Consider the following 16231-nt stretch of genomic DNA (forward strand, 5'->3'; position numbering starts at 1 on the left):
GTGTGAGAGATATGAAAAGAATCTTGGCATTGTGGCTGCTTTGAGACATGCACGTACAGGCGAAATGTCAAAATAAAATGTCTTAATCTGAATGGTTTTCTGTTAAGTGTTTTGACTAAACACTTTAAGCGTGGAGTTTGCATATTCTTGTGTTTTCCTCCATCATTTGAAAACATGCACGATGGCTGATCCTGATCAGAAACCCTGTTCAAGGTTTGGAGAGTGGTTTCATTACTGATCCTCTGCTCCTTTTGCAGCATTGGAAGATGGCTCAAATGCAAAATGAAAGCAAAGACAATATAGTGTTTTATCCTTTATTATAACTTTAGGTTCAGGTTTGTCACCTGCTTGTTGCAATGCAGATGTTATTGCCTTGCCTAGAATGTTCCACAGAATGGCACTGAACAAGTCTATATCTTGCATTTATTCCATTAAAGGTGTTTTTATTGCCATACATCCCTTCAAAAATCTATCTGCATGGTTATATTAAGTGAAGTTATATAGTGGACTCATTTTAGGAATAGCTGATTTGAGAAAACCATTATATTGCATCCGTAGCTGTCTTAAAGTACCACAATGTAGCTATGAATAAATCAATATAGAAATCTGTTTTTACAACATTGCATGATTTTCAATGTCTTTGTATGTTTGTGCACATGATTCAGTGCACTTGTTGTTTAAAGAAGCCCTCTGTCCCGGTTTTGAATGCAGAAGCAGCAGTGAGGGCCGACCGGAGCCCTGACAGGCCCCGCTGTGTCGAGGACCGTCTCTCTGACTCTTAGCTGCGGGACATTCGCTGCAGCTGAACTCTCTAAGCAGTTGATTTGGACTCAGTGAGAGCATGCAGGCTCCTGGACCCATCAGTGACTATGTTGTACACAGTCTGAGCCATGATGAGCTTTATTCAGCCAAAATAAGCAGGAGTCTCTGCCAAAGCGTGGAGCCCTGGGAGGAGAGGCAGGTCTATTTACTGCACACACAAAACACAAGCAGCAAAGGAACTAGTTATGGATTATTTTATTACTTAGCCGTTTGTACAGTTTCTACCATGGAAAAATAACATGTAACATAAGACTGTATTTACAATTCCATTTTTACAAAATGTCTTTACAAGATTATTTTTTTGCTGGTTCCAAAAAAATGTGACTAAAACACACAGAACATTCACATTCACGCACATCCAAACCAAATTGTAATACACACATAAATAAATATAGACATTCACTGACTGTGCCACGACAAATATTTCTACAGCCAAGAACATGTACAATTTATCTTTTTCACGCGAGGAATAATTTCATTAATAAACATTACATATGACTCCCATTATAGTTCTTTGTTAATCTGTTAATGAAGTATTACATATTGGAAAAAGAGGTAACACAGACATTATCTCATGCCAACTGAAACGCTAATGGCCATGCAAAACCTTTACAGGCTTTCAATTTGAAGCAGGTATTCATTTACAAATTCAAAAGTAATTGTACCACATGCAACATACTATGTGAGATATTCTGGGTTAGACAACAATCAATTGAGTTACATTATGTATGACTTTACTGAGTAGCACAATATAAATAGAAGAATCTGTTGCAGTCTTCATACACGGACAATGGCATTTCCAATCAATTTCTTTTTTTTTCTCCTCAAAATACCTTCTTCGTCATTTCTTAATCAGAAATTTCAACTTGTGTGGAGGTGCTTGGAATCACAGAAGAGCTTTTTAAATACAAACTGTACAGTCCGAGGGTTCCAGTGACAGAGCAGGGTGTGAAGGAAAAGTCCAAACCTTCGGGAATGGGGTCAGTCCATGGTCCGATGTGCTCTGATTCTACTCCGTACATTCCTTCTACTAGAAATCCACTGTTTCTCCTCACCACTGGGTTAGATGTGGAAATCCCTTTGCCCATTCAGTGTCTCTCTACCGTGGCCTTCTGGTGGTGAGAGTGGTGCTGTCGAAGTCGTGGCCCTAGAAAAGGAGCATGTTTGAGTAAATTGTGCGGCGGTGCTTCTCTCTTCCTGCTTGAGTTTTTTTTGCTGGGCTAACGTGTTATCAACGTCGGTAAATCTTTTCACATCTCACGCCTTTGCTGACAAAACACGCTGCTTTTATGTTTGGGATAATGACGCCGCTTCCCAGAAGATAAGGTGATGGAGGTGCAGCCAACTTCCTCACTGTGTGTTGACATAACCACGAATTGCGATATATTTTATGTGCTTTTAAGACACATTTATGATCCATATGCTTCGTGCTTATATTGGGGCTTCCTTTATGACTGCTGGGGAAATGAACAGCAATTTATTTAATGCCTCACTGATAACACAGCCTCTTCCATGTGTTGTGTTATGTAGGGGTAATATTTTTTTCTTTCAATGAAGTATTAAGTATTTGGTTTGCACATAGACAGATAGCGTTTGGATTACTTTACTGGTATTTCCATATAGTGCCTCAGTTTCATTCAATCAAAAGCAAAAACATGGCAAACAGGATTTTCATGTTTAAAGCAAGACATACAATTGTACTCTATCATTTTGTTAAAGGAACATTATTGTACATAATTACTGTTGTTTTTGGCCTGCTTTTGAGTACCTTTACTTTGGCATCTCATGTTTTAGAACTGAAAAACAAATACCGTATTTCCCGGACTATAAGTCGCACCTTTTTCATAGTTTTGGCCGGGTGCAACTTATACTTATATTTATACTTATCCTCCGGAGTGACTTATATGTGATATTATTTGTCATTTTCACACTTGCAACCGCATTTCATACTCCAGTGCAACTTATATGTTTTTTTTCTTCTCTATTATGCATTTTTTGGCTGGTGCGACTTAGTCCGGAAAATACAGTTAGTACAAAATGACTTCATGTCACTCTGGTGTTTCCCACGGCAGGAATTGACTTTTGGCTCCGCCTACTGGCTGCAGAGGGAATTACATAGATGAGATAAACAATGCTAGCTTCCCTCCGACATGTTAATGTAGCCACACAGTTGTTATGGTCGTGAGTTTAGGGCAGACATGCTCAGAATGAGTCTGATGAGGATTTATGACTTAAAAAAAAGCACAGAAGATCTCAGAGCCATGCAGTGTTGACGTTGTACATATACTAGTTACTTTTTTTAAATGTAATTAGTTACATTACTTTGTTCCTGCCTCAAGAAAGTAACTTAGTTTCATCACTTTGGGATATCTCTATTTGTAAAGTTGTATACATTTATCAAATATGTTCTTTTAGGTTTATTAATTAAATTTAACACAGAGGAAAACAATAAATGAGTTGTTTAAATCGTCTCAAATGGCATAAAACTAACAATAGAAATGGATAACAATGGGCCTACAAAGAGTTGATCTCTGCCTTTGAGGTGTGACCTGACTCTATAAGGGTTTTTCTTTTTTTAGCACATTCAACCTGCTCCTGGTTTGGGCTGTGTCCTCACAGAAGAAGTATGCATTCTCCTCCTAAACATTGTTACTGGTGTCACTAGTAACTGAGTAGTAACTGTAATTTAATTACAAGTATTTTCACAGTAATGGGTTACATTATCAAGTTACTTCAAATAGCAATTTATTTACAGAAACTAAGTATTAGTAACACTGGATCCATGTATAGAATATGACATCACACATCAGGGAAATTCAGAAGTGTTTTTGACGCTCGGAGGGGAGAGAACTTTCAAACCAGGATCAATGAAACAAGCGTGAATGAAGCTAAATACAACTCAGAAGTAACTGAGAAGAACTACAGAAGTTAAAATATTCTGTCCTGAATCAATGCATGGACGTGACACAAGATACAATTAGATAAAATAAGAGAACTTTTATTTCATCTTATGTCATGTCTATGCAGCTATTCAAGCGTCATAAATATTTAATAACGTGTCTTTCAGAACGTATGATTGAATAAATGTAATTCGCATTGCTGTATTTAATGTGCGTGGATACTTACTATGTTGAACTACTGGTAAAATGTTGGGCGTCTGGAAGGTCTTGACGGTGGCTGGCCCCTCCCCTCCTGTGGTTATGACCTGCACCTCCAGCCTGTAGTAGGTGAACGGCCGCACGTTGGACACCACCAGGGACTTATGGTCCTGGAAAGAGAAGAAGGAGCGAGAGAAAGAGCGAGCAGCCGTGAGTTGAAATAGTCCAGAACATGTCCGTGATTATGACAGGGCTTGTACGGGGAAGGCTTATAAACAGAGGGGAATGGAGTGTCAGCAGGAGACAAAAACATAGACTATGTTTTCATAAGGTTTGGGCCGTGGCTGTCTTATTTTCTTCCAGCTTGATAAAGTGTGCAGTGGCTGGTTTTATTTATAGACGAGCACCAGAGGCTGGGAGGTGCAGATAGGCGGAACGTGTTGTTGATGGAGCAGATTATGCCAAAGGGTGGCGTTTTCAGAGCTCTCACGCAGGATGAAAGGAGGAGACACACCGAGCCCGGGGAACAAAGTACAGAAAAAGTACAGAAGAGAGAAGGGAAAAGATGGAGCAGGACATAACACTTCCTCAGATGTCTGCGGCTGTCTGTGCACAAAGGCTTATAGCAGGATTCATGCTAAGAGTGTTATCCTCCGTCACCCTCAAACAGGACAGACAGGAGAAAGGCAGTGGGGAAAACATGGGCTAATGCATAAGCAATGTGGTGTTCTCGAAATGTTCTGACTACGAAAAAGCTTTTGAGCAAAGGCAAAAAAAAAAGTAATTACATTTTCAAAATGTCTGGATTCTACAAAAGAGTTGTTTTTGTTTCAAAAGTTTATCTTCAAGACTAGGCCCTACATTTTCTACAACATGACATCAACACCATACATATTACATGTATCCATTGTCATCTAGAACGACTCTAGCAGATTCTTTGAAATGTTGTGGGAAGATTAAAGACATATTGTGCTTTTGTCTACTACAGTAAGCTATGACACCAGTGGCAGTGGATCATTATGTAAAGTGCAATATCGACAACAAAGTGCCGCACTGCCGGACCATGCTGCCTGCCCCGCCTAGCGATAGCTACAGTTCACAATGGTGAGCAGCATTTTATAATATGTTTTGGCTCTACCTGCAGAACTTGTGTTAGTTTATTTAGTTCATAATTTATGCTTGATTTTGTAGAAAAAGATTCAGTGATCTGGACACTGTTTTTGTTTCTTTTCTCTTGCTGTTATTCTTAAACTCTGTGTTGAAAAACTGAAATTCCCTTATTGTAGGACAAAAAAAGGTTCTTGAATCTCTTAAGTTCTTAAAGGTCATTTTAGCATAATATGTCCCCTTAAATGGGTTGAAAGTAAAGGTCATACCATTAGATTTGTCTAAAATCTTCCAAAATGTGCTTAAAATAATTGCACAAAAGCATATATCCAGCCACATATTTCATTAGGGAAGAAAAAATCAAAATCCATCAAAAGCCCATTATGCTAATACCTAATTATGCATTCACAAGTTCCATATCTAGCGCATGTAAACAGGTCATTACCGGCGGCAGGATTTGTGACTGCGATATGATGCTGTTGGGCAGACTGTTCTGCCTGTTCTCGCTGGTCATCTCAGCCCACGTCACCTGGAAGCCCGTTATCCTCTGAGTGTGGGCCAGCCTGGACACGCTCCACACAAAGCTGCCCGTGATGTTCCCCTCATTAACGGAGAAAGATGCGGTAAGGTTCTCGGGTTTGGCCAATACCTTGGGGAGCGCTGTTAGGAGAAACACAACAGGATCATGCTACTGTATCCGACTTCAGCATTGATTCTGAATGACCTCTACATGTCAGACGGAATGGCCCACCTCCTTCGCCGGGGCAGGGGATGTACTTGTGCGTCTTGCTCCGGATGGTGGCACAGGATGGGGTGAGGAAGGTGGTGCTCTCGTCCTTGGAACGCCTCTTGGATTTGAGAGTGTGCACGGTGACTTTGTACTTGCATGAGAAGAGCAGATCCGGGAGGTTGATGTAGTTTTCCTGCGCCAGCAAACACATTATGAGCCATTATTCAGATGACTTCGACTTGGGTTCACGGGGTCAGGACCCATGGAGAGTTGGAGATAATTAAAATTGCTGTGGCAGAATATAGACGCCATGCCCCACATTACACTTTGAACTTCTGGAATTTATTAGAGACTTCAGTGCAAAAATGTCTTGAGTATTCATTAGCAAAATCTGAAATATCCTTACCCAATTAAACACAAAAATTATATAGCTCACAGGTCTTCCTTTATTTATTCTCAAACTTGTTTCGTAATTTAGAGCTTTAGTTAACCTTGATATGGCGTCATTTTAAGGCATTTTTATAGTCTGTTTAAAAGGTAACAGTATTTTTAATTGCAAGTCAAATCTTTCATGAGGTGAGCATAATGAACAGACAATTACAAATATTCACATATGAATTCACAAATGGAACGCCAGTCCTTTATTCAATTTAATCAATTTAAATGATCCACTTTTGACACCTCTGCGACAATTTTACACTTCACTGTATGTGATTTCAATAGCTTCCAAATGTGAAAACAACATTAAAATGCATTACCACAGAGGACCCAAGTGTAATTAAAAGAGAATAGCTGATAAATCCTCACTAATAAGTCCACTCAGCACCCATATACATTAAACCGCTATAAAATGTTAATCATCTATTGGCCATAACAAAAAACCTCTCTTGTTTCTTCCCAGTGAAAATCCAGCTGACTTGTGCATTTAAATCATGAATTTGTACTAAAGAGATTCAAAATTAATAGCCAGTCCCTGGAGTGAGGGCGTGTGTTTTCTGTGATATGAAACAGATTTGATTAAAAGCGAATGAAGCGCTGCGGTCGCATAAAAGCTCCCGGCTCTGGAGTGTGTCCCAGTGATCTATAGAAAATGAATGTATACTTCCTAGCAACACTAGCGCAGCCCCCCGAAGAATGTGTTGATTGCTGAAGACTCTGCCATGCTGCATGAACCCCGGCCAAAACGCTTTACTTTAGACCTCAGTGCACCCCAAAACAAGTCCGAGCAGAAGCAGGGCCGGGGCCAAAGGAGGTGAACAATCCCTCGTTCCGGGAATCATTGTTTTACTAAATGCATTTTATTGGCCAGATCGCCCCATGCCTGACCATACGACTGACTCATAATACTCCAAAACAACAGCCACTGATTTGCTCCGGGTCCAGGGATTTGTCTAAGCACTGAGACAATAGCAGGGTGGACGGATTTGTCACGGAGGGGTCGGAAGCCAAACAAACCTCTGTGACCGACTTCTCCGGGGCCCGCGTCTCATTGTGGCTGCAGTACTCAGGTATCCACTGGACATGGTAACGGCTCACCTCAGGATCTGAAGATAAAGAGAGATAAAGAGCTCACAACAAACACTACCTGTAACATTATGCAACACGGGCGCGGTAAGTCAACTAACAACATGATGTACATCGCTTATCATATTTAACTGGCCACTCCCTTTGGTCTGCCGTTGCCACAGGACACATCTTCATCTCGTTTCTTTTTGGTCTAAGCGAAAAGCACTTACCATCATCTGTCAAAGTCTGCGTATTTGTTGCAGACTTTATTGTAACTCCACAAGCAAAGGAGTTGCAACATAAACATTGTTAATTTTTGACATGGGGATAATGAGGTATTGAAATACAGGGCTTCTTTATTCTTGTCTTAGAAAGGAGTAAATTGTGTGTGGATTGTGCTTTTGTCAGCTGTCATTACTGGATTGTTGTGTCTGTTCCTTTTTTCCATGACAAAACAATCTGAATTTCCCTTGTGGAGATGAATAAAACATACCTTATCTTCTATCTTACAGTCAATTTGGCGTTGCATTAAGAACAAAAGTTGTCTTTTATATTCACAGGCAATGGGTAAACAGAGAGGGGGGATATGGCATGGTTCATTATGTGGCAGATGAGCCACTGAGGCAGACCAATACCACTTCATGTTAAGCTTAAAATGACCTCCACCGTGCAGCATTTGAAGAGTTGAAAAAATGCTTAGCAAAAGTGTTTACATTTCTCTATAGTTCTTCTCAGTTATTCCCCTCAAATAAACATAAACTATCTACTGTTTAGAACCTAAAAATGTAGGGAATACAACCATGTTACACTGGACCACTGCATCCACTCAAATCAGTGCGTTATCAAAACAGAATCTGACAGAATGAAATGATTACACGATCACACAACTGGCTTTGACTTTAATCATACATGTCAGCATTTTCCTAACTGATGATCTTGATAAAGACGTTGAAGTTCAACATACTTCCTATTTGATCAGTGCATTAACTTAATCCAATAATTTCCCTGCCCCCCTCTGTCTGTCCTGTGTTCACATGTGTCCACTTGCATCAGTACAGTGAACAGAAGCCCCAGACTGTATCAGTATCTCAGCACAGTGGTGCCTCAGCATCAGCAAAGATATCTGCCTATCATCCTCATCTCATGTTCCCAGATTTATTATTCATTCAGCGGCGTCCCTTGGTTATGTGAAATATTTCTCAGATTAATAATTGAGTTATGCTATGTTCACCCCTTGGCGGAGGCCGCGTTGTAGTAGGGAGATAAAAGGGCCCCTTTGAAGGCTTAGACACAGATCTGGCACTTGGAGCCCCTGAGCTCTTTGGAAGCAGAAGAGAGGAATTACAGGGAACCGGGAAATCAGGAAAAAATAAACATGGTATGTTGAGCCGCGTCTGACAGAGAAGGAAGTGGTTTGTAAAACAAGAAATAGGGACATTGAGATCAGGTGGAGTTGCTGGTGTGCGCTAAATCTCTTCTGGGAGCGAAAAAAACCTGCACCACTGGTTGGCACATATTGTCTGGCCCAGGGCACACAGATACAGTATCTGAGCCGGAGGACAGTCTGCTCTGTTGGAGACTACCCAGAGGCCGCACTGCTTTGGATCACACAGACAATGAGCCAGGGTTTAATCATGCCTCAGTTAACCTGTTCCTTTCTTCTGTCACACAAAACAGATGTCCAGAGACTACAACTCCCCAGGCCATATGTATGTATATACTGTACAGTGTAGAGTGAAACCCAGGTTAAAGCCGGGGTCATCCTTCAGACTAATGAAGAGCAGGGCACACAAACCTCCACAGCAGCAAATACAAAGAGCCTGGAACAGGATTAGCGCTCCGATTCCCCAGCCGTACTTGATCCTTGTCAGCATCTTTCAGCTGTGGGCTTCCCGGCCAGCCTGACTAACAACCCTGGGCTTGCTCCATCTTCTCCCACTCTGATTCAGCCCTTGGTGTCTCACCAGGACTCTCCATCAGCCAGGGCGCGCATTCTTGACTCCAAGATGTAGAGTTTGGCTTGGCCGATGACATATATTAGTAACATAACATTGAGCAGTGAATGGGACTTGACAGGTTACCCTGAGAGCATGGCTTTCAAGGTTTCCATATTTCCACTCTGGTATTAACAGAAGGCTCGGGAATGGATGCCACTGGGATAGGCATGTCTACGCTCTTTAACCCCTTGCGGTGCTCCAAAACGTTTGGATGTGTATGACATCAGGGCTTGTAGAGCAGAAACGCTCTGCTGTGATAGTGAAGCGAGGGCAAGGAGCTATTAAACGCAGCTGTCAATAAATCTCATCTCACGGCTCAGGCGTGTGTTTATTGTTCTTTACTAAACAGTGGCTCCGCTCTACTTGTCCATGTGCGAGTTTACACCAATTTCCCTCGCACGATCACATTTCCCGTTCCCACAAAGACACATTGTTACGTTTATTTCATTTGCACCGTGCGATACCTCATTTATAAGGGCTATCCCATTGTTTAGGCAACTGTGAGTGAGTCATGCACCTGATTATCATGTACATAAGGCAGGGTGATTGATGGACGTAATGGGGTGCTAATTCGATTTGAGAGGCCATAAATCAGAGGGTTCACGTACCTCCTCGTTTCTTCCAGTAGACACGGACCTGCAGCTGGCCATCCTGATAGAAGGGCGTGCCCACCTCCAGAGGGCCAGAAGGGCGTTTGGTCAAAGTCGAGGCAATGGGCGAGAGTTCATCTTTTTTGGATTTGGACATTGATTTTACTGGAAAAAGAAAAGAGAAATTTGGACTGTTGTCTTAAACATGTCAACAGCAAGATAATTCACACACACTGGTTTGGTTCTGAGGACAGATGTGCTGTGAGCATCTCTCAGACATTATTATTATTATTATTGGCATTTTGTAACCCTGTGATTAGAGTTGACCGTTTGCCTGAAGACTTGTAATTTAGGAAAATCAACACTGGGCAAACAAAAAATAGGATAGCTCTCGGTTGATTAAGCCAATTCTTTGTGCATATTCCAAACCTAAGTCAGCACCTCCATCAAGACTCCTGTGGAGTTTTAATTAGTTCATGACCTCAAAGGGTTGTATGAGGTATTTATTAATTGTCTGCATCACTAACAGTAAAGAAAAAAACATGGTGGCTGAGCACTGGATAGACAAAGACTAATCATTTAAAGCAAACAAAGAGTCATTTAGACATCCATGTCGGTCTAATCTTGTCTGGAGGCTACAGTATTTCTCAAAGTCAATCATAGCAAACTATGGGAGACTAAATTCTGGTTTTAATAAATAGATTGTAGTTCAAGTATGTGAAATAAACATAAAGTTGTGTTATTATAGCTTACGGTAGGAGCCCTAATCTTTATGAAGTAGTCAAACTACGCTCTTGGTTTATCCCAGCGACACTGGTTCTAAGGCATAGTCCATTCTAAATAGTACGGTAAATGGTACACAGATTCTGTATGGATATCTTCCCAGTTAGGTCTGTACAAATGCTGCATTTTTATCACTGTAAATCAGATAAGAAGGATCCAATTATTCAAGGCTTTGTTTGCTAATTGGTTTTTGCGACTTTTGGGTTGGCTAATTTGAATTTGGGTAAAAACAATGTTCAGGGCATTATTACCAAAACTGATTTTTTTTTTTTTTTTTTTTTAAAGATAAAGTACACATGAGTGATCCCAGACAAAAATCAAATCCTACAGTGTTTAGTGTTAACACATTTATCATGAGAGAATTACTTAAAGCATTACTTGCATTGATTATACGGCCAGCTGATTTATCTGCCTAAATTATTACTCCTCGCGGGTACAAACCTGAACTTAAACCGCTGAGCACTTAAGTGTCAGGTGTGCACGTTTAAACAGTAAATCCAAACAATCTCACCCGTCGCATTACTCTGTGTGGTGCTGAACTGCAGCGAGGCCTTGGAGCTCTTCAGACGCACTTGTCCCCAGTAGGTCACGGCCTGCAGCTCCACCGTGTAGCTGCTGTTGGTCTGCAGTCCCTCCAGGTCCACCCAGCTCTGGGCCTGAGACAACACACGACACCACGCTGGTAAGCTGGCACTCGCACGATACCACTATGTCACTGGAGCCTCCTTTCAAAGCACTGTCCTACTAGTCACAGCTAAACCACAGGCCGCCGAGACTTATGGGAAAAGGGCCTGCTTATTAAGAACACATGTGGCGCGGAGGAAGGTATCGTGGTGTGGAGATAGCCTTCAGGGTCTTGTGAGGGAACAGTGTTATGGAAGCCTCCCAGGGTTAGTTCACCATGTTTGACTTACAGCATTCTTCCGTCAGCGTGAGCTTGATGAGTTCTTGTTATTGACCGTGCATGTTTTGACATTCCAGGTGGAGCAGGCTGTTTTCAAAGCCCTGAGGTGCTGAAGTGGAAACCAGTAGTACATGTGTCAATAAGTGTCTGGTGTCTCCCATCTCCATCTCCTCAATGTCACATCTGTGCTGCGTTTCCAAAAATAATTCGGGAGAAGATCCTATAGAGGTGTACGTCTAGACACTCACACACTTTTTGCTCCATGACTTTAAATTAAATTCTTAGAGACAGGGAGCCGCAGGTATTCAGACTCCCACAGTAAACATTCAGTTACCGTTACATCAATATTGCTCTATATTGTAAGATAATGTCATTAGGAATCTTTTTTTGAAACACATGATGTAAAAATATATGATGGATTTGAAATTTGAAAAGTGTGACATTTCAGTGCCTCAGGGCTGTACACATGGACCACTGCTGTTTAATGCGTTATGTCCATCCTGGCATCAGAAGCAATGATCCATAAACTAAGCTATATTCATTACTTACATAAAATACCAATATAAAGGCCATTTTATGAAGCACATCAGTAAAACAAAAGCTCTGAACTACATCAAAAGAAAATATTATAGGTGGTTTGCAACTAAATGACACTTGATATTTGAAAATGTCTTTTATCTGTGAAAAAACTCAGGGTTATACATTTGAAGCACTGTTATTTGCTGAATTTATGACGCTCGTTTAAAGGTGGAATGGACAATTTTTTTCAGCAAATTTTTTATCATATTTCCTCGTGGCGTGGATAAATCATTAGTCCTGCCACGTATCAATCATAAAACGCACCTATCGTTCACCTGCAGCCGCGTGCGGTTCATCCCCACGTTTCCGCGTGCCTAAGCGCATGGATCTATCATAATATAGTTCCCTCAGTGTACGGGGCAAAATGAAGACGGAGAAAGACAGTTCGAGCTGACGCAGAAGTGGACAGAAATCTATGGGAGACGAGAGATGCGATGCGCTCCGTTCCGCTAAAAAACAAACGCACGTGTGTATCAGTTCGCACGGGGGAGTGCGCATGCGCACTTCCGCCTGCGTTCTCAAATCGCCAAAAAATCGTCCATTGCGCCTTTAAGCTATTGACAGATGGAAGACTTGTGAAAGCAGGGAGCATACCCCAGTTGTGGTCTTTCTCCTCTTCTTCTTAGACAGCACCATAGACTTGGATGGCACTGTCCAGCTCCAGAAGACCTTGTAGTGGTGTATGGGGATATCGGGCTCCTCCAGGACGGTCCAGTTGAGACGTGCCATCACCTGACCATCTTCACCCACCGTGATGTTGGTGACCCGCAGGCTGGAGGGTTTCGGGGGCGCGGCTGGATCTGTTACCGCAACAAGTCAAACCACAATCAGTGCCTGGATTTTAGAACATCTGTAGAGGTTTAAAGAAAAGGCTTAGTTGATGAGCACTGAGGCCGGCAGTCCCTCTACATGTGTAATTAGTCTTGTATATTCCAGGCGGGACACCTTTCAACACTTGAGCGAGTGCGGCTACGGGGGGCAGGGGGCAATATTGCACACTGTGTAAAGTAATTAGTCCAACATTGGCAATCTGCCATGAGATGTTATGACAGGTGTCACGTCACTGGGATGACAGTGTTCTGCGGGACGGAGGGTGCAGGTCGGAGGTCAGCCAACACATGCTGCTCACTTTGGCTTTGAGCTCACATTCCCCAAGTCAAATATGTTCAGATGGCGTATGCATGTGCCGCGAGTGACCTGCCTTCTGCTGAAGTCGGTCCAGACTCTAGAGCAGGAGGAGGAGCAGGGGCACATGCTACAAAACAAACTCTGAATAACCATGTATGGAGAACTTCAAATAATGCATTTAATTGTATTTTTAGTGACAAATGGAGTCTCCTCCAGACAGAGTTCTTTCTCTCAATGACTATTGCAGAAAAAGATTCAGTTGTAGTCATCTGGACACCGTTTTCAGTAAAACATCCAAAAGTCATTCTCAATCTGCAGATCTAGTCTGAGAACTTGGATATTTAACCTAGTCTGGGCTGCTCACTGACTATGTAACTTATGGTAGAAAGGAATGTTACTTTATAAGCTGTTGGTGAAAAGATAAGAACAACTCAAAATATAAAAAATAAGGCATTTTCAAAAGCGTCAAGACATATAAAATTCTTTGTTTTTTTATATTAATTCTAACATTGATACAACAAAAATCCCTGCCTCCCTCTCCAGCACCCTCTGCCACCTGACACACATTCATTCCCGGCCAAAGCAGTATTGGACACATCACTTCCTCATCCCACCCATGTAAGATAAATAACCAGTCGGTCTTTACAAATTGCCCTCACAAAGTATAGTGGGGCAAAATTGCAATCAGGTGATATAGTCAGGCTGTATAAATAATGATGGTCGGCAGAATTACTTAGGAGTCAATCAAATATGTGACAGCTCTCATCAATCTATCAGCGCTGTGCCCTGATTGGCCTGATTGGAGATCGCTTTCCATTCCCACAGCAGCCGAATCCTCTTTCACCTGGTGTCTGGCTCCGTCAGACACACAGCCAACATCCTCTGGAGACTAGTGCGGAGTGTGGAGGAGGATTGACAGCACAGGTCAACAAGCAGACCACACCACTAAATATGAGAATTCATCTTTGGAAAACTATGCTTTATTATGGGGCATGTGTTTTTAAGATTATCTTATGTTTTTTACCTCCTTCAACTGTCTAACCAAATTCTAATAATGTGGGAGTAATAAATTATGATTAGTCACTATGGTTATTATTGGTCTTAGTCAAAAGGTCAAGTAGCATTTCAACCATGAACATTTGAATGAATGAGTGTGCGTGGTGAGATTGTACAGGTCTCTTTTACCTTGGGTGCACATTTTTTTTGTGCTTGTACAATGACAATAATAGTGAATTTAATTGTATTATTAAAATACATATTAAGATGCACAGTGATATCCTAATGACATAAAACAATGGGTTAACTTTAACTGTGTGCACATACGTAATGTATTGTCCACAAATTTGATAGATATTTGGCAGAATGCAAACTCTTTGATACAAGTGCTTCAACATGGCCCAATCCCTCCAGATTGAGGTAAGTGTATATGTTGTTCACTGTATCTGTTTAAAATGTTCTTCAGATTTTGTTTCAGATTTGCTGAGATGTATTTGTTTGCGATAGACCCAATTGTTTTTCAGACTTCCATAGCAACTCTGAAACTCAAAGTCCTTTTTTGGCAAGCTTGACATCTCAACACGGACTCACCTAATAAATACATAATATTATATTCATAAACTTCAGAGAAAGTGCCATCAGCTTTGAACACGAGTCATACAGAGACAACATTGCCATTACACTGTCACTCACTTCAGTAACTGACTAAGGCTGACTAAGTCTTCAGCTGTCAAAGGAGCTCACTTACTAATCTCTTTGAAAGATCTGAAGTGTGTCTCAGTTACATCACTCCCTCTGGAAACAAGACAACACTTGCAATTGGAACTTGCAAAGTTCTGACTAATTCAGACATATTACATTTTATGTGACTGTAAAAAACGGGCAAATGCTGTCCTTTGAAGGAATAAATGAAGCTCTGGTTTCAGCACTGAAATGGAGTGTCTTGGCTCATTAGAGAAAAGAACAAGACATTGATGTGGATTTCCTTCATTTTGTTCACAGTTCAAAAGTGTGTAAACCATGGATAAGTGACATGCAATAACTTCTTCAAAAAGTGTAAAGCTTGTGATCATTTTACAAGGACATTTAAGTTCTTTAAGGGCTGCTAATGGTACATCCATGTGCCATTTTATGGTCCAAATCAAAATGGTGATATAATCATACAGTACAAAGCCTCGTTATGTTCAGAGAGTGTTTTCCAGCAGATGCCACCTGTTTGGACCAAATGCTAGGTGCCAGGTGTCAAACAGGAAGTAAGTATAAGGGCAGGGCCACACACAGGCCCAGGTGGGGCTCATACAGACCTCTTGAGGAGCGGAAGTGTTTGCTGGGTGCAGTGAAGCCGCGGGTCCCGTGGACGTTGACTGCAGCCACACTGAACTGGTACCATCTGCTGGCTCTAATGTCGGCCAGTTGGATGCGCTCCTCTGCAGTCTGAGGGACAGATGGAGAGCAAACTCAGGGTCAGGGGTCATGCAGGGTCATGGCTCTGTGTGAGTGCACTGACACATCAGTATTCTGCATGTTTTTCTTTGCCAAAATCTCAAAGACACTGTGACGGTGAGTAATGTGCGGGCGTGTGTGCGTCTCTGTCAGCGCAGGGCAGCACTTTCACAGCTGTAGACTCTGCATGTTTGAACAAGTGAGGCTCAGAGTTTACAGTAACACAGCTACCTTTAGCACAATAAGATAACAAACAGTCTGTGAGTATTGACTTTGCAGGTATTTACCTGTGCCACCGTCTCCCACTCTGTGGCATCGTCTTCACTGGGGTGGATGCCATAGTTCCAGCGGCGCTGCACCACGTACAGGACGGGCTCCACAGAAATGTTAAACTTCGAGGACCAGCGGATCTCCAGCTGGCCCAATGGCTGCTCCAGAAACACCAGCTCTTTCCTTGGCTTCAGGGGAACTCCTAAAGGTGCACAGACATAAATGTGGAGCACTCTTAGTGACAAGTGGTTTCCCAAAAGCAGTGGCTGTCAGCAGCA

General features: G+C 41.9%; 1 protein-coding gene across 1 annotated transcript in view; it reads right to left on the reverse strand.

The window, feature by feature from the left end:
* Nucleotides 1–1002: 1002 nt before the first annotated feature.
* Nucleotides 1003–16231, reverse strand: part of LOC140359570 (anosmin-1) — a 44524-nt gene continuing 29295 nt past the window's right edge. The window contains exons 5-14 of the mRNA XM_072444550.1: nt 15971–16155; nt 15545–15674; nt 12711–12916; nt 11145–11289; nt 9869–10015; nt 7213–7301; nt 5779–5950; nt 5473–5687; nt 3949–4090; nt 1003–1969 (exon numbers count right to left, since the gene is read on the reverse strand). Of these exons, the coding sequence (XP_072300651.1) occupies nt 1911–1969; nt 3949–4090; nt 5473–5687; nt 5779–5950; nt 7213–7301; nt 9869–10015; nt 11145–11289; nt 12711–12916; nt 15545–15674; nt 15971–16155 (1490 nt within the window). The 3' untranslated portion in view covers nt 1003–1910. The remainder of the gene's footprint in view (nt 1970–3948; nt 4091–5472; nt 5688–5778; nt 5951–7212; nt 7302–9868; nt 10016–11144; nt 11290–12710; nt 12917–15544; nt 15675–15970; nt 16156–16231) is intronic.

Source organism: Eucyclogobius newberryi, unplaced genomic scaffold, assembly GCF_026437365.1.
Source record: "Eucyclogobius newberryi isolate DKJ021-1_F unplaced genomic scaffold, fEucNew1.0.hap1 SCAF_14, whole genome shotgun sequence".
Classification (NCBI taxonomy): Eukaryota; Metazoa; Chordata; class Actinopteri; order Gobiiformes; family Gobiidae; genus Eucyclogobius; species Eucyclogobius newberryi.